This window comes from Heteronotia binoei, chromosome 3, assembly GCF_032191835.1.
Source record: "Heteronotia binoei isolate CCM8104 ecotype False Entrance Well chromosome 3, APGP_CSIRO_Hbin_v1, whole genome shotgun sequence".
Taxonomy (NCBI): Eukaryota; Metazoa; Chordata; class Lepidosauria; order Squamata; family Gekkonidae; genus Heteronotia; species Heteronotia binoei.
In genome coordinates, this window is record NC_083225.1 from 176855051 (window position 1) to 176874095 (window position 19045).

Below are 19045 nucleotides of genomic sequence, written 5' to 3' on the forward strand. Positions count from 1 at the left end.
TTTCTTAGCATCCCTTTGAGGATTTCAGAATCTCTGACTGATTTCTCACTAAGCTTGTTCCATTCTCAGAGCCCTTTTCCCCCTGGTGCTTCTGTTTGATTTCACACAAGCTGCTGGAGGTCTGCGACCTGCCCTACCTCTTTCCTGTGGCAAGACAGATCCTCTGAAAACCGGTTTCTGCTTGCCACAGGAAAGAGGCGGAGGATGTTGCAGCCCTGCGGCAACTTGTATGAAATTGAACAGAAGCGCTGGGGGGAAATGAATCTGAGACAGGAACAAGCCTAGTGAGAAACTGGTTTCTGTTTCTTAAAACTCTGAATTCCCTAGACTCCCTTGTGTAAACGGAAGGGACTTTCACTCGCACAAGGAGGGATCTGAGATTTTTATGGATTTCCCAGTTGACATTGAGGGGGACTTCAGGACAGTTTTGGTGGCCTAGGGAGCTGTAGAACAGGGGTCCCTGATGTGGCCATTGTGGGCACTATGGCACCTGCCAACACTTTCCCTGGGGCCCACCAACTGTTTTTAGAATGTGGATGGGGCCAGGTGGGACTCTTTCCAGCTTCTTTTTGGCCACTAGAAATCTGATTGGCTGCACAGATTCAAATAACATTTCAATGGCAGCTGCCACCAGTTTTGGTTTTATTCTCGCACACATTTTATTTACCCAGCATAGTTTTTTGGGGGGAGAAAATCACCCCTCTTCTTTGTGCTTGGGCTTTTTGCCATCTGCAATTTCCCCCTTGCTACAGAGGTATGCTTTTTCTATGTTCTTGCCCATTCATATGCAAAAGAAAAGGGGTGGGGTGGGGGGAACCTTACAGCGTTAATGTCAGCTACTTCCAAAATTCCATTTCGTGCAAATGATTTGGAAGACAGCTGGTTAATGTGATCATCTATACAGCATTCAGCATTGCTAATAAGGGTTGCCCACAGTATAAAAGAATGTGGAGAAATATATTATTAATATTCTTATTATAAATAAGTGGCATAGGTATATTGACAAGATAATTCTCTAAGAATGATTTATGTCTGCTTCTCGCGGAAGTGGGTACAAGTAACACAGGCACCTGAACGCAGAGCATGTATTCAGTCGCTACCATGTGCTTGAACTCCACTGCCGAACGCAAGACGCCTTGCGGATCCAGCGTGAACTCCTCCTCTTCGTTGCCCGCCAAGATGGAGAAGGTGAAAGGGGGCCCGTTGTGCAGGGAGTCTTTGTCTGTCACCACCAGCTGCAAAATGCTTGTTCCCACCGGTTTGTTTTCCTTTTGTGCAGATGCAGGGAGGAAAGAGAGGATTTTAATTGCACATCTTGGCATGCTGCTGAGACAAACATGTTTCCTGCCTAGAATATGTAAGGACGTGGTGTTTCTGCAACAGAAGATATTGTTTTTGGCAGTCCTTCTGTCCCATTCTGCTTCAGTTTGGGTGTCTGAATGCGGCCTGAGAAAGTCCAGTGACTGCAGGGTGTGTGTCAACTCTACCGGTTTGTACAACATGAAAGGGTCGGAACACTTTCCCTATGAAGAAAGGTTAAAACGCTTGGGGCTCTTTAGCTTGGAGAAAAGCCGACTGAAGGGTGACATGATAGAGGTTTACAATATTATGCAGGGGATAGAGAAGGTAGAGAAAGAAGTACTTTTCTCCCTTTCTCACAGCACAAGAACTCGTGGGCACTCAATGAAATTGCTGAGCAATCGGATTAGAACCAATAAAAGGAAGTACTTCTTCACCCAAAGGATGATGAACACATGGAATTCACTGCCACAGGAGGTGGTGGTGGCAACAAGCATAGCCAGCTTCAAGAGGAGATTGGATAAACAGATGCAGAGGTTCATCAGTGGCTATTAGCCACAGCGTATTGTTTATTTATCAGTTTTATTTATCAGAGAGTATTGGAACTCTTTGTCTGAGGCAAGTGATGCTCTGTATTCTTGGTGCTTGGGAGGGGCAACAGTGGGAGGGCTTCTAGTGTCCTGGCCCCACTGATGGAACTCCTGATGGCATCTGGTTTTTTGGCCACTGTGTGACACAGAGTGTTGCACTGGATGGGCCACTGGCCTGATCCAACGTGGCTTCTCTTATGTTATGATGTTCTTAAAGGACTTGTTTGCACAGTCATTTAGAACAAAACTGGCAATCCTGAACTAGGGTTGCTTTTCGCATACACTTAAGTGAGGTGAGATGGGCCATCTCAGGCCCTAGACTTTGTGGTGGAAAGTAGTGTCAAGTTGCAGCCGACTCACAACGACCTCACAAAGTTCTCAAAGCAAGTGATGGAGTCCAGGAACACCTTTAAGACCAACAAAGTTTGATTGAGAATGCAAGCTTTCACGCGCATGCACACTTCGTCAGACAATGAAATGGGGTACAGTGAGCAGTGTTACATATCGCTACATATATCTCGTGGGTACTGGTTAGGCATGCAAAATACTACAAAGTTAGAATTCAATGGCAAAATAGCGAAATTAACAAATGGAAAGAATAACAACCACTACCCACAAACAGGGCTTTTTTTGAGACGGAACATACAGGAACGCAGTTCCGGCTGGCTTGGCCAGGGGTCCGGCTCAAAAAAGGGTCTCCAGCAGAAAGAAGGCACTAGGCAGCCACGTGCTCGCTCCCAGACTGCGTGCTCCATCCTCTCTGCCACCTCCAGCCTCCAATGGGCCTGCGAAGAGAGCGAGAGACACGGAGCCACCCATGATCTCCCCCTCCCAGGAGAAGCTGGACTTGCCGCTGCCTGCTCCACTCCATGTGGCTCTCTCTCTCCGGCCATGTTTTTTTTTGGGGGGGGGCACACAAGATCTCTCATGGTGCTGTGCGAGAACACACATCCAAGAAATACTGCTGGTGGCACTGTACTGTGCTGTCAATATGTGGAAAATACTGAATCGGTAACATGACTTCCAGTGATGGCAGGGGGAGTGGCCTAATATGCAAATGAGTTCCTGCTGGGTTTTGCTACAAAAAAAGCCCTGCCCACAAGTTATATGTAGCACTGCTAACTGTACCCCCATTCCATTGTCTGACGAAGCGTGCACGCACACGAAAGCTTACATTCTCAATGAAACTTTGTTGGTCTTAAAGGGGCTACTGGACTCCAACTTTGTTCTATTAATTGAGACCAACACGGTTGCCCAGCTGGATCTAAAGCAAGAGATGCTTGGGAGGGGCAACAGTGAGAGGACTTCTTGTGTCCTGGCCCCACTGATGGACCTCCGGATGGCACCTGGGGTCTTTTGGCCACTGTGTGACACAGAGGGTTGGACTGGATGGGCCACTGGCCTGATCCAACATGGCTTCTCTTATGTTCTTAGATGAGCAGAGGTGATTGGCCAGCTTGTCTCTGCACGGCAATCTGCACTTCCTTGGTGGCTTCCCATCCAAGTACTAGCCAGGGCTGACGCTGCTTAGCTTCTGAGCTTATGAGATCAGGCTAGACGAGGCCATCTTGGTCTGGATGATCCTAGACTGGCAGATCCCGACAGACATGCTTTGTCCCTAGGCGCTCACAGAGAGCCCAGATATGCAAAGGCATGCAGAAAAGAGGAGTCACCCCAAGAGGCAGAATGGCCTTTACAGCTCTGCGGGGTTTTTTTTGTAGCAGGAACTCCTATGCAATTTTCTGAGTGCCGTTGAGTTGTTTGCTTATAAAATGTTTTTTATTGTATTATATCGTTTTATCATATGTTGTAATCCGCCCTGAGCCCTACGGGGAATGGGTGGAATAGAAATATACTAAAAGAAATAAAAATAAAATAAATGCATATTAGGCCACACACCCTGTTTACAGTAAACCCTACTGGAATAGCCTTGGGTCAGCCACAGCTATCGCAGAGGTTGTCCTTGAAAGGGCAGCTGCTGCGAGAGCCCTCTCAGCCCTACCCATCTCACTGGGTGTCTGTTGTGGGGGAAAGACATAAAGGAGATTGTGAGCCACTCTGAGTCTCTGATTCAGAGAGAAGGGCGGGGTATAAATCTGCAATTCTTCTTCTGTACGAAGAGTCCTATAAGCTCTTGGAGGATTGGCTGCATCAGGGGTATGTGGTCTACTATGCAAAGGCGTCCCTGCTACGAAAAAAGCCCTTCTGCTCTGTGAGCTTTCAGGCAGCACTCAGTCAGGGATTTACGAATTCTGTGGTTTCCCACGCTGAACGCTAAGGAGAAGGAATGCTTAGTTTTGCACTGCTCCACAGGGTTGTATCCCAGGTGGGGACCAATACAAACCCTGTTTTGCTGGGGTGTTTCATGTCCATCTAGAATACACAGCAGTCATGCATTCTGAGAGCCAGCATAGTGCAGAGGCTCAGGTTGCAATCCTACATACATTTACTTGGAAATATGCCCCATTGATCTGGGATGGACAGCATAAGCAGGGCTTTTTGGGTAGCAGGAACTCCTTTGCATCTTAGTCCACACACCCCTGATGTAGCCAATCCTCCAAGAGCTTACAGGGCTCTTAGTACAGGGCCTACTGTAAGCTCCAGGCGGACTGTCTACATCAGGGGTGTGTGGCTTAATAGGCAAAGGAGTTCCTGCTCCCAAAAAAAAGCCCTGAGCATAAGAATGCATCATACAAGTCTCCCTGCAACTCTTACCAGAGCCATGAACTCACAAAGGTAGCCATAGGGAAGCCCCTGTGTCTCAGCTTCCACCCACCCATTTGCAAGATGGGAAGAACAATGCTGCCCTACCTTGCAAGACTGTTGAAAGGATTAATGACGAAGGGTGGTGTCTGGAATGTCTAATGCACAAATTAAAGTAGCATTAGTATCCCACGTGGCCATGACAAGCTTAGCCAGCTTCAAGAGGGGATTGGATAAACATCTGGAGCAGAGGTCCATCAGTGGCTATTAGCCACACAGTATTGTTGGAACTCTCTGTCTGGGGCAAGTGATGCTCTGTTTTCTTGATGCTTGGGAGGGGCAGTAGTGGGAGGGCTTCTAGTGTCCTGGCCCCACTGATGGACCTCCTGATGGCACCTGGTTTTGTTTTTGTTTTGGCCACTGTGTGACACAAGGTGTTGGACAGGATGAGCGAGGGATGGGAGGGAGGGAGGGAGTTTGGGCAGGGACAGTGACTCAGTGGTAGATAAGCAGAAGGTCCCAGGTTCAATTCCTGGCATCTCTAACTAAAAAGGGTCCAGGGAAATAGGTAAGAAAAACCTTGAGACCCTGGAGAGCTGCTGCCAGTCTGAGTAGACAATACTGACTTTGATGGACCGAGGGCCTGATTCAGTATAAGGCAGCTTCATATGTTCATGGATCTTTGGCCTGATCCAACATGGCTTCTCTTCTTATATGACTGCCGCTTAGCCCTGCAGCCCTATATAATAATAATAATCTTTAATTTGTATCCCGCCCTCCCCGCCGAGGCATGCTCAGGGCGGTTCACATGGCATAATATAATATGCTACATTACAACAGTTAAAACAAGGTGATTACAAAACATATTACAAATCCTATATATACATATATTATCCTACATTAAAATCATCTAATTAAAACCATCAGTTAATTTAGTGCTAAAACCTCGGTGTTATCCATCTTATAGTTTTTCTGTGGCGACGGTATTTCTTCTACAGTAACTTCCATATTAGCTGGAAGAGGGTGGTCTTGCAGGGCTTGCGGAACTGGGTAAGGCTCTGCAAGGCCTGCACCTCCTCCGGTAGTTGGTTCCACCAGTGGGGAGTTATAATTGAGAAGGCCCTTTCCTTGATGACCTTCAGTTTGGCCTCCCTTGGCCTGGGGACTACCAAAAGATTTTGAGAACCAGATTGCAGTACCCTCTGGGGAACGTATGGGGAGACACGGTCCCTAAAGTAGGCAGATCCTCGGCCGTATAGGGCTTTAAAGGTGATAACCAGCACCTTGCAACAAATCCGGTACACTATTGGCAGCCAGTGCAGTTCCTGCAGCCTCAGCTGTATGTGATCCCACCTAGGGAGCCTCAACAGCAGCCTGGCTGCCGCGTTCTGCACTAGCTGCAGTTTCCGGGTTCGGCACAGGGGCAGCCCCATGTAGAGGGCATTACAGTAGTCCAACCTCGAGGTGACCGTTGCATGGATCACTGTTGCCAGGTCGTCGCACTCCAGGAAGGGGGCCAACTGCCTCGCCCGCCTAAGATGAAAAAAAGCGGATTTAGCAGTGGCTGCTATCTGGGCCTCCCTTGACAAGGCAGGCTCCAGCAGCATCCCCAAGCTCTTGACCTTGCGCACCGTTTTCAATGGCGCACTGTCAAAGGCTGGTAGGGGGATTTCCCTTCCCAGACCGCCACAGCTCAGGCAAAGGACCTCTGTCTTCGCTGGATTCAACTTCAACCTACTCAGCCTGAGCCATCCTGCCATGGCTTGCAATGCCAGGTCCAAATTTTCTGGGACGCAGTCAGACTGGCCGTCCATCAGTAGATAGAACTGGGTGTCATTGGCACCCTATAACACCACACAAGCTGGATTCACCCCAGTGTAAGTATGCATGCACAGGATTGCAGTTTTCATCCCTTAAGAAGGCAGGACTCAGCTATAGTTGCCACTTCTGAAAGCAGAAACAGTTCCCCATATGTTTTATCATCAGCAAGTCCTGTAGCAACGCACTGTGCTGGGTTATCTCTGCAAATACAGAATGTTATGGAATTGACGAGCAACATTCTTATCCTTTCCTTGACAAAGACAAGTAATTCAACACACCGTGGGCTGATAAATCATCAAAGCCACTAAAACACAAATGTCTTCATATTTTAAAGGTCAGATTAATATTTTTTTTTGGGGGGGGGTAGGAATGATGATGTCCAGGATAAACTCACTTGAATCACAGCTGTGTAGTTGGCAGGTGTAAATATGGGGCTGTTATCGTTCACGTCTGAAATGTCGACATTGACCGTTACAGATGCTGACAATGAAGGAATGCCGCTGTCTCTTGCTTGAATGGCTAAAGAATACCCGGATACCTGAAGAAGGTTAAAAAAAGAAAGGAAATGTAAATGATCCTGGAAAGAAGTGTGGAATCCTTTTGAGCAGGAGGGGAGATCCGGAACCTCTAAATTTTATTGCACTTTTTCGTTCTTACGACCCCCTCCCCACCAAAAAAGAAAAAAAACCCTTGCTTCTGGGTTCTATTGTTCAACCTCCCTGTAACTCTTAAGATTTGACAAACTTTCCTGAACTCTTAAGATTTGACAAACTTTCTAATATTTTTCCCCACCAAAAATGGGAAAATAATTTAAACATATAAAGCAGACATATGGAAATCTTCATTATGCTTCTGTGGCCACATAATGTAAAGGTAGTCCCTTATGCAAGCACCAGTCATTTCTGACTCTGGGGTGATGTTGCATCATGTTTTCACGGCAGACTTCTTATGGAGTGATTTGCCATAACTTTCCCCAGTCATCTACGCTTTACCCCCAGCAAGCTGGGTACTCATTTTACTGACCTCAGAAGGATGGAAGACTGAGTCAACCTTGATCCGGCTACCCGAACCCAGCTTTCGCCGGGATCGAACTCAGGCCGCGAGCAGAGCTTGGACTGCAGTACTGCAGCTTTACCACTCTGCGCCACGGGGCTCTTATGTGGTTCTATGTGGCCAACAGGAGAAAGTAATTTATAAAGGATGATGGGAGTAAGATTTCATTATGAGAATTATAATTCAAGAAGCATTATAAGGTAAATGCTGAGCTGAAAGAATTTAGGTAATGTCAGGCATTAGGTAATGTGTGGCATGTGCAAATACATTATGCAAATGAGTTATTCTAATGAGCCCCAGCACCTCTTTTTCTACGAAATGACCCCTGCTTGTATCTGTATACGCATGGATGTGCAGGAGAACTGGAAGAGCGTTGCTGGAAAAGAATGGCATAAGGCCTCAGTCCTGATTTATCAAAGGTCATCTTTGTGGCCTGGAGTAAGAGTGTGGAAATTGGCACCCTGCTTTATGCTGACCACGTGGTGCTCAGGGGATGTGGATTCCCAGTTGTGGCACCCAGGCTGGCTAGTTTCATCCCAGGTCAGCCTGGGAGGGGTGGGGGATTTGGTGAGTATCCTGCGTTGGGCCTCTGCGTGCCCTCCCCCCTTCTCTATTTACTGTGCTGCTGCTAAGGCATCTGCCCTCAGTTGCTCTTTGGTTCATATTTGTGTATGCACAGACAGTGCAAGAGAACTAGAAGAGCCCTGCTGGAATAGAATGGATTACATCACTTCAGACTGTACTTTAAAAGGTCTCTGTGAAGTCTCCCTTCAAGTAGGAAAGTAGCACCCTTCAAGTAGGAAACTAGAAGCAGAGTTTAGCTGAAAATGGTAGTGGAGGGAGGTTGTTCCCTAAATGTTTGGTCAGCTATGATTCTTCAGTTGGAAGGTGAAGAGACGGTAAAAGCTCTTGCTCTGAAATGGCTTTGGGGCACAGTAAAATAGCCAGAAATGATAGGCTACATGACACTGTGATGTCTGTGATTCTGATTGGCTGGGATCCCATTTACGGAATGCCAGTTTATTTAAAGTCAGATGCCAATCAGGCAGCCACAAGCCTTCTAACAACTGTTAAAAACAGGGCACGTCCCTCCCCCAAAATATTCAGCCTTCACCCAAAACACTGTTTAAATGTTAAAGATACCTGTGGGTAAACTTTGGCCCAATCCTAGATAGAAACTTCCATACCGATAAACTAGATTTCCTCTTGCAGGGTTGATTTCAGGAGACAAAAACTATACCATCCCTCCCGCCTGCAGCCTGAAGTGGTACAGTCCATGCTTACCAATTCAGGACTCTTCCACCTTCTGCCAGTATATGCACAGATTCAGGCCTTGAGGTGTATATTAAGGGGTGTGTGTGTGTTTTTTGTGGAAAGAACCCAGCAGGGACTCATCTGCATATTAGTCCACACCCTCTGACACTGTTTCGCACAGGGCTTTTTTTTAGAAAAAGCTCAGCAGGAGTTCATTTGCATATCAGGCCACACCCCCTGACATAAAGTCAGCCGGAACTGCGTTCCTGTGTGTTCCTGCTAAAAAAAAAAAGCTCTGGTATATTCTAAGAAAAGGCCTCTGGTCTTGTTACTCTCCCTGGCCTTTGTATAACACTTATTTCCCCTTTTATTGCCACAGTGTGTCTTAGCCTCTGTGTTTTTATAAGGCAATTCATATTCGTAATGGCTCCTTGGCATTAAAATTGCTACCTTGGATGATCCAAGTCACAGATAATGGGACACTTAACAAAAAATAAACACCTTCAGTGCTTTACATAGGAAATCCAGCAGTTGTAATTTGGACAAACGTGCAGCTGCAAGGAATGCTTTTAAGCTTCACGGACCTCAGTTGTAACCGTGTGGCATTACACTTATAACTGAATTGTGAGAACAGAATCCTGAAGGATGTAAAAAAGTTAAGAACAGTTAAAAAGTTCACTCGCTGATAGTAACCTGGCCATCGGTTTTGGTCGTTCAGTGAAAGCAGAAGCCTTAAATTCTTTTGTAGCAGGAACTCCTTTGCATATTGAGCCAAACACCCTGATGTAGCCAATCCTCCAAGAGCTTACAGGGCTCTTCGTACAGGGCCTACTGTAAGCTCTTGGAGGATTGGCTGCTTGGAGGTGTGTGGCCCAATATTCAAAGGAGTTCCTGCTACAAAAAAAGCCCTGCACGCGTTCAAACGTGCATCTCCACCCAGATGCCTATAGATGAAAAACGCTCCCAGCAGAACTCTGTGACGTGCTGTTTCAGAATTCTGAAACTGACTTTGAGTGTCAAAAATCCAGAGAAAGTTGTAAACAGCATAATCCTAAACCCCTTTTATCTGGAAGTTCAGTCCCCTTAGCTTTGTTGACACACACACAGACCCAAATTTCATGAAATTCTGTAATGAAGTTTGAGTCCAGTGACACCTTTAAAACCAACAAAGTTTGTTCTGCATGCACACGAAAGTTTAAGCCCAGAATAAAAATTTGTTGGCCTTAAAGGTGCCATTGGACTCAAACTTTGTTCTGTTGTTTCAGACCAACATGACGACACACCTGAATCTATCCAAATTTCACAGGAAGCCGCATGGGACCTGATAGGGATCCACACACCACGGCAGGTTGGCTTGGTAGCTAACCAAATCATTCTCTACTAAAGGTAAAGGTAGTCCCCCTATGCAAGCACCAGGTAAAGGTAGTCCCCCTATGCAAGCTGCAAGGAATGCTTTTAAGTTTGTAGAATCTTTCGGGATCAAGTGCCGTGTTCTACTGGAGAAAGTTTTCCTTCCAGACGTTTCGTTCTCAGCTGCGGAGAACATCCTCAGTAGCGTTGCAGCCGGAGCAGGCGCTCAGACCTTTATTTATTTATTTATTTAGAATTTATATCCCGCCCTTCCCACGAATGGCTCAGGGCGGCTGCAGCCAAGAAGGTCTGAGCGCCTGCTCCGGCTGCAACGCCACTGAGGATGTTCTCCGCAGCTGAGAACGAAACGTCTGGAAGGAAAACTTTCTCCAGTAGAACACGGCACTTGATCCCGAAAGATTCTACAAACCCTAATGATGTTACCAGCCATGAAAACCTGAAATCTTTGATAATGCTTTTAAGCTTCACGGACCTCTGACGCTGACTCTGGCCGTTTTCCCACAGAGCTTACCGCGGAGCGACGTCCCTCTTCACCGCGCAGCGTCTGCGCGGATTTCCCACCAACTGCTCCGCAGAACCAGGAAGTGCCGGACCTTTTGTATCGCAGATGTAAACCGCTAAAAACAAGTTTACATTAGCGACACAAAAGCCGCGGCTCTTCCTGGTTATCTGGAGCAGTTGGTGGGAAATCCGCGCAGATGCTGCGTGATGAAGAGGGACGTCGCCCCGCGGTAAGCTCTGTGGGGAAACGGCCTCTTTTTCTGACTCAGGTGACGTCGCATCAAAACATTTTCACAGCAAACTTTTCACGGGGTGGTTTGCCATTGACTTCCCCAGTCACCTACACTCCCTCCCCCTCCCGCCCCAGCAAGCTGCGTACTCATTTTACTGACCTTGGAAGGAAGGAAGGCTGAGTCAACCTTGAGTCAGCTACCTGAACCCAGCTTCTGCCGGGATCGAACTCAGGCCATGAGCAGAGAGCTCCGACTGCAATACTGCAGCTTTACCACTCTGCGCCACAACTAGCCAGCTGTAAAGTCCAATCCGACCACAGTATTACTTATAACACTGACCCGATTGCCAGGATCAATTGGACCTTACACAGTCATTTAAACTTCTTCGTTTTCACTCCGCTTGGAGTGAACGATAGTTTGGACTCCACATTATTTATTTTATCGAGTTTATATCCCGCCCTCCCCTAACAGGCTCAGGGTGGCTAACAACAGTGAAAAACCACATAGAATATTAAAACCAATATATAACAAAATCAATTCTACACATTTTAACCATAAAATCCAAGATGCACGTCGAGGTTTCTGAATATCGATATTTGTCCAGTGTCAATGCTGTGGGGCAATTGCTACCTCCCCTTAACTGTTGAAGGCAAGCTTAAATAGTTTGGTCTTACAGGCCCACAGATGAACAGGCTCTGCCCGCCCCCACCCCCCCACCTGGATGGCCCAGGCTAGCCCAAATGTCATCAGAGCTTGCAAACTAACCAGAGTTAGCCTTGCTTAGTACTTGGATGAGAAACCAACCTAGGAAGTCCAGGGTTGCCGTACAGAAGCAGGCAATGGCAAACCAGCTGTGAAAGTCTCTTGCCTTGAAGTCCTACAGGACTGCCTTGAATTGGGGAGGGACGGTGGCTCAGTGGCTGTGACTGGACAACACATTCCACCATCATTCCAACTGATTTGGGCAGGGGTGGAATTCTTTGCATATTAGGCCACGCACCCCTGATGTAGCCAATCCTCCAAGAGCTTACAAAAAAGAGCCTTGTAAGCTCTTGGAGGATTGGCTACATCAACGAGGCGTGGCCTAATATGCAAAGGAGCTCCTGCTAGAATTCCACCCCTGGAATTGGGGGAAGATCATGCCATGCTGACCTTTACCTCCCTGGTAATATGACCTCCTAATGAATGGAGCGGTGGCCTGAAATGCTAATTGGATGATCGATTGTCACTTCAGCTAGGTATTTCTAGAGAAAAGGTTGGCACGTGGCTCCCTGCCTGATTCTTTGCAATGTGGGCTTTCAGCTTCGCTTCCAGGTAGATAGGATGGTAGCCTCTAATTCCATCCAGATCAATAGAACTTCAGCTTACTCGGTGTTTCCTGATTGCCCTGCGTATTCTAATGGAATTTAACTGTGCCTAATTCCTGCTCAAGATTTCCCCCCTTGATAGTCCACAGATGGCAATAAATACGCCCAGCCTCTGCTTCTCCCGTGTTCTGCAGGGAAACTGTTTGCGGTGGTGATTCCAAATATCGACAGCTTTATCCTGCTGTCATGTTAATACAGGAAGGATGCTTTCTTTTGCAGCCTTGAGGCAAACAGAGCTGCTCTCTAACTCAAGGGGTTTTTTGGTACACGTTTGCTTCTTTCACTTAAATGCCCTTACCGTTACCTTGCTTGTTTAGAGACATCAGGTGGGATTTAGTTTTGTGTTCCAAGTTTAATCCAACAATTTTTTTTTAAAACAAGCTGTTTGCTATACTGTGTTCCTACTCTGATTTCTGGGGGCTAGACTACATTTTTTATTCAGGTGGAGTGTGCCAGTTCTAATGCCTACAGCAGCAATCCTCAAAGACACACCTGCCAGTTTGGTGTAGTGGTTAAGTGTGTGGACTCTTATCTGGGAGAACCGGGTTTGATTCCCCACTCCTACACTTGCACCTGCTGGAATGGCCTTGGGTTAGCCATAGCTCTGACAGAGGTTGTCCTGCCCAAAAGGATGCCTGGGCACGCATAAGTGCTGTCAAGACTTAACACCAATCCCAGAAAGGGGCTGCTGACGCCAGTGAGAAGCAGAGGTGGTTTGTCATTGCCTTCCTCTGCAGAACCTTCCTTGGTGGTTCCCCATCTAAGCACTGATCCTACTTAACTTCTGGGCCAGATCACGTTGCCTTCCCTCCCCAAGACAGATTACAAAATATACAACCCCCTCCCCCCCAAACCAACAAGAACAACAATTCAAACAAGGCAGTGCATGACATCCAATAAACAATGCAACAGTACTCAGATAACACAGATCATGCCACAAAATAACGCCCGTTTCTTCCTCCCAAACTAAGAGACACTTCAAGCTGATAACAAACGGGCAGCTTAAGGCGACCCAGAGACGCCTTAGAAACCGACTAGAAAAACCTTTCCAAACATACGCATCTGCCGCCCACCCCCGTCCCGTCCTCTGGCGACCTCAGAGCGCCTCCAAAAGCTGCCACTTTTGAAGTGGTAGCAAATTTCTCAACCGCATGCCAGTCGCCTCTTTGGCACCTGGACGTGGAAGAGAGCCCACCAATCCACTCTAGGCACTCACCGGTATTCTTTTTTTTCTTTTTTTAAACTTTTAGGGGACATGCATGAGTGCATGTCCCCTAAAAATGTATGGGGGAAAAAACCCACCCAAACTGCACCAAGGAAATGGTGCGCTACAGCCATCTGACTGCACCAAGGTGCCACGAGGGCGGGATAGGGGCAACCTGTGCTGGAGCGTGTGGACGGTTGGAGACACTTCTTTTTGGTGATCAGTTCCATGCTCTGTGGAGATATAGTGCCCAGACATGGGGATTCTGAAGTGTGCATGCTGCTTGTATTGAACATGGGGACTTATTTTTGCATCACTGTCCCTGCCCGCCCCCCCCCCCCCCAAAATCTGCCAACTCTGAACTTTCAAATGCCATTGCAACAAAACATGTTGGAGCTCGTTAAATGTTTCAAAACGGCACGTGCAGAGGCCAGGCCAAACAAAAAAGAGGATCTAGGGATTGTTTGCTTGTGCTAATTATACAATGTAAAAATGGTAGGTCAGCATTCACGCCAGCTAAAGTAAAGCTGAGGACGAAACAGCTTTTCTAACAAGGCGGAGAAGCAAATCAACCCAATGCGACCTTACCCGTTCTCGGTCCAATCTCTTTTTAACCTTTATAAGTCCTAAGCTGGGATCAACTGAAAATTCATTGTCCCGATCTCCGTTGACTATGGAGAAATGAATCTGGCCATTGGGAGGACTGTCCAGGTCTTCAGCTATCAGCTTCGGAGGATTGGAAGAGAAACAGAAGTTAGGGAGGCGGATGAACGCATAACAGATTCCATGACACTCCAATCTTCCAGTCTCTGCAAAACCCTTTATTAAACTCCATCAATAAAACACACATAAGAGCATGCACTTTCCCTAACATGACTATAGTGGAAGCAGGATGCTGCTTCCAGATGGGCAAGGGATCCTGGCTAAGATGACCCTTTCCTGGGTAGCAGACAGATCTGCACGTCCCCCTGTCTCACTCTTCACTTCTGCTTGCCCTCATTAAAGAATAAGAAGATATTGGATTTATATCCCACCCTATACTCTGAATCTCACAGCAGTCACAATCTCCTTTATCTTCCTCCCCCACAACAGACACCCTGTGAGGTGGGTGGGGCTGGAGAGGGCTCTCACAGCAGCTGCCCTTTCAAGGACAACCTCTGCCAGAGCTATGGCTGACCCAAGGCCATTCCAGCAGGTGCAAATGGAGGAGCGGGGAATCAAACTCGGTTCTCCCAGATAAGAGTCCGCGCACTTAACCACTACACCAAACTGGCTCCTAACCCTCGAAATAGACCAGAAACTCATGAAGCTGCCTGCTAATGAATCAAGCCATCAGTCCATCAAAGTCAGTACCATCTGAGCTTTGGATTTCCCCTGGAAACTGTGAGATAGGTGGAGCTGAGAGAGTTCTGACAGAAACTGCTCTCGAGGAGAGGAGCAGGGTGTCTTTTCTGGGGAGGGGAAGGGGAAGGAGATTGTAAACTGCTGAGACTCCTTCAGGTACTGAAGAGCGGGGTATAAATCCAACCTCTTCTGTTTCTTCTGCTCAGACTGGGAGCGGCTCTCCAGGGTCTCCGGCTGAGGTCTTCCACATCACCCACTACCTGGAGATGCTGGGGATTGAACCTGGAACCTTCGGTGTGCAAAGCAGATGCTCTACCACTGACCCACAGCCACCAACCTGGTTTGGGGCTTTTCTTATAACTGGGGGAAGGCACAGGCTCCACCCTCTAATTCTGTGAGTAGTACCTCCTTTCAGAAGGGGAGAAAAGAGAGGTCTAAATGATGCAAAATAAATAAACACCGCAACACACTGGGACCAATTTCGCACTAGGCTGGTTTCTAGTGGAGAGTCTTTTTGCTACCGGGACTTCTCTTCATTTTTGCACAAGTTGCCCTGGAGCTGCGAGTTGGCGTGCAGCTATTCCGCAGCAAGCGAGATCCTCTGACAAGCTTGCGTCAGAAAAGCAGCACGCCAATAAGCTCCGCAGCAGCTTATGCAAAAATGGGAGAGAAGCCCTGGGGGCAAAAGGGCTCTCTACCTGGAACAAGCCCTAGCGTGAAATTGGTCTGGCTTTCACTTAAGCTGAAGCCTCTGCAGGAGGGAAGAAGGCTTTGGGTTCTGCGTAGGGGCAGGATACGAGAAACTCGCAGAGATCTGGCACGTGTACGTGTTGGAAGGTCTCACTACTCACTGTGATGACTGAATCACCGACTGAGGCATCTTCGCTGATAACGGCACTGTAGACTTCTTGGCTGAACCTTGGTGCGTTGTCGTTGACGTCTGTCACATTGATATTCACGGTTGTCACCGCGCTTAGTGCCGGGCTGCCCCCATCTTTGGCTTCCACAACGAGGTAGAAATCCTTACACGTTTCGTAGTCCAGAGCTTCGACTACAGATATGGACCCTTGAAAATGGAAGCAGGCGTTTAATAGAGGACAAACACAAGGACGATGACAATTCTTTGAATATCAACGTTCGCGATGGTAGCCAAGAGTCATTCTAGACGACGAGGGCTGTTTTTTGTTTTCTTTTGCTATTTTCCAAATAACCACGTGGGGAAAAATGACACTGAAATCCTCATGATGTTAGAACAGCCTTGAAACACACGTAAGTTGCAGCTAGATTCAAGTTCAGTAGCACCTTAGAGACTCATGAGATTTTTGGGAGTATAACCTTTGGAGAGTCAAAGCTATCGTCATCAAATACCCCTAGCCAAGGCTTTTTTTTTGTAGCAGGAACTCCTTTGCATATTAGGCCACACCTCCCTGATGTAGCCAATCCTTCTGAAGCTTACAGTAGGCCCTGTACTAAGAGCCCTGTAAGGAATTCTAGCAGGACCTCCTTTGCATATTAGGCCACACACCCCTGATGTAGCCAATCCTCCTGGAGCTTCCAGTAGGCCCTGTACTGAGAGCCCTGTAAGGAATTCTAGCAGGACCTCCTTTGCATATTAGGCCACGCCCCCCTGATGTAGCCAATCCTCCTGGAGCTTTCAGTAGGCCCTGTACTTAGAGCCCTGTAAGGAATTCTAGCAGGACCTCCTTTGCACATGAGGCCACACCCCCTCTGATGTAGCCAATCCTCTTGGAGCTTACAGTAGGCCCTGTACTAAGAGCCCTGTAAGCTCTTGGAAGATTGGCTACATCAGGGCTGCGTGGCCTAATATGCAAAGGAGTTCCTGCTACAAAAAAAGACCTGAATCTCATCCATCTCTAATGTGGTATTGGCAGGGATGTTGTCAGAAAATTTTGGATGGTGGGCGCTGAGAAATCCTGCAGAGTAGGGGAGCTGGGGGGAAGACAGAAAGAAAGAGAGTTGGAAGTGGCCAACAGAATGGCACCCCTGCCTGCAGCACTCGTGACTCTACAGGCTTTCTCATTGGGGAGAGGGAGAATCTCTGACTTTCTCTTTTTGGGGGGGGGGGGGGGGACAGTGGCTCATTGGTAGAGCATCTGCTTGGTAAGCAGAAGGTCCCAGGTTCAATCCCCGGCATCTCCAACTAAAAAGGGTCCAGGTAATAAGTGTGAAAAACCTCAGCTTGAGACCCTGGAGAGCTGCTGCCAGTCAGGGGAGAGACAGTGGCTCATTGGTAGAGCATCTGCTTGGTAAGCAGAAGGTCCCAGGTTCAATCCCCGGCATCTCCAACTAAAAAGGGTCCAGGTAATAAGTGTGAAAAACCTCAGCTTGAGACCCTGGAGAGCTGCTGCCAGTCAGGGGAGGGACAGTGGCTCAGTGGTAGAGCATCTGCTTGGTAAGCAGAAGGTCCCAGGTTCAATCCCCGGCATCTCCAACTAAAAAGGGTCCAGGTAATAAGTGTGAAAAACCTCAGCTTGAGACCCTGGAGAGCTGCTGCCAGTCAGGGGAGGGACAGTGGCTCAGTGGTAGAGCATCTGCTTGGTAAGCAGAAGGTCCCAGGTTCAATCCCCGGCATCTCCAACTAAAAAGGGTCCAGGAAATAAGTGTGAAAAACCTCAGCTTGAGACCCTGGAGAGCTGCTGCCAGTCAGGGGAGGGACAGTGGCTCAGTGGTAGAGCATCTGCTTGGTAAGCAGAAGGTCCCAGGTTCAATCCCCGGCATCTCCAACTAAAAAGGGTCCAGGTAATAAGTGTGAAAAACCTCAGCTTGAGACCCTGGAGAGCTGCTGCCAGTCAGGGGAGGGACAGTGGCTCAGTGGTAGAGCATCTGCTTGGTAAGCAGAAGGTCCCAGGTTCAATCCCCGGCATCTCCAACTAAAAAGGGTCCAGGTAATAAGTGTGAAAAACCTCAGCTTGAGACCCTGGAGAGCTGCTGCCAGTCAGGGGAGGGACAGTGGCTCAGTGGTAGAGCATCTGCTTGGTAAGCAGAAGGTCCCAGGTTCAATCCCCGGCATCTCCAACTAAAAAGGGTCCAGGTAATAAGTGTGAAAAACCTCAGCTTGAGACCCTGGAGAGCCGCTGCCAGTCTGAGTAGACAATACTGACTTTGATGGGCTGAGGGTCTGATTCAGTAGAAGGCAGCTTCGTATGTCCGTATGTTTTGCAATTTTATTTTATTTTGAGTATTTAAAAATCTATTTATTTCCTGCCTGGAAAAAAAAAAAAAGAATGAATGAAGCTTCCCCGACTGTGCCCGGGGTCATTTTGGAAACCCCGTGTGCAGCTTACATTCTAAATATTTTTTTGAATTGTTTATATTTTTTAATTTTAAAAAAGATGTTGATTTTTTTTCCCTGCAGGGGCGGCGCTCATCCTTGGAGGGGACATTGCTCCCAAATACAACCCCCACCCCCCGATGGCTACAGGCCTGGCTACTGGACTCAAATCAAGCTATTCCACAGCAAACCAACTTGGCTCCTATTTGAAATAAAAAGGTAAAGGTAGTCCCCTATGCAAGCACTGGGTCATCACCAACCCATGGGGTGACATCAGATCATGACGATTTCTTGGATGACTTTTAATGGGGTGGTTTGCCATTGCCTTCCCCAGTCATCTACAGTTTACCCCCAGCAAGCTGGATATAAGAGCCAGTTTGGTGTAGTGGTTAAGTATGTGGACTCTTATCTGGGAGAACCAGGTTTGATTTCCAACTCCTCCACCTGCACCTGCTGGAATGGCCTTGGGTCAGCCATAGGTCTCGCAGGAGTTGTCCTTGAAAGGGCAGCTGCTGTGAGAGCTCTCTCAGCCCCACCCACCTCACAGGGTGTCCGTTGTGGGGGGAGAAGATATAGGAGATTGTAAGCTACTCTGAGTCTCTGATTCAGAGAGAAGGGTGGGGTATAAATCTGCAGTCGTCTTCTTCTACTACTCATTTTACTGATCTCAGAAGGATGGAAGGCTGAGTCAACCTTGAGCCGGCTACCCGAACCCAGCTTCTGCTAGGATCGAACACAGGTCAGAAGGCAGAGCTTGGACTGCAGTACTGCAGCTTACAAAATCTGAATTCTTTAAGTTGGTCTAAAAACCAAAGCAAAAACCTATCAGTATGGTCTGAGCTGCTTTGTCAGCCTTGTGGTCAGACAGTGGGCCACTGCTAGCTAAACCCTTCCTTCCCCCCCCACCCCCACCCCAGCCACAGATATATGGTTTTGAGAGTTCTGTATCCTCTCCACCCCCCCTCCCCCAAACACGTGCTGCCTGTGCAGCCATCCACCGGCACAAAATATCC

The 19045-nt window shown here is 47.8% G+C and overlaps 1 protein-coding gene across 6 annotated transcripts in view; it reads right to left on the reverse strand.

Moving 5' to 3' along the window:
* FAT3 (FAT atypical cadherin 3) overlaps positions 1-19045 on the reverse strand; it is a 546218-nt gene that overhangs the window by 72560 nt on the left and 454613 nt on the right. For all 6 annotated transcript variants that reach the window (XM_060234952.1, XM_060234950.1, XM_060234951.1 and 3 more), the window contains 4 exons: positions 15592-15806; positions 13985-14122; positions 6808-6951; positions 1071-1268 (listed from right to left, as the gene is read on the reverse strand). In XM_060234952.1, the coding sequence (XP_060090935.1) occupies positions 1071-1268; positions 6808-6951; positions 13985-14122; positions 15592-15806 (695 nt within the window). The remainder of the gene's footprint in view (positions 1-1070; positions 1269-6807; positions 6952-13984; positions 14123-15591; positions 15807-19045) is intronic.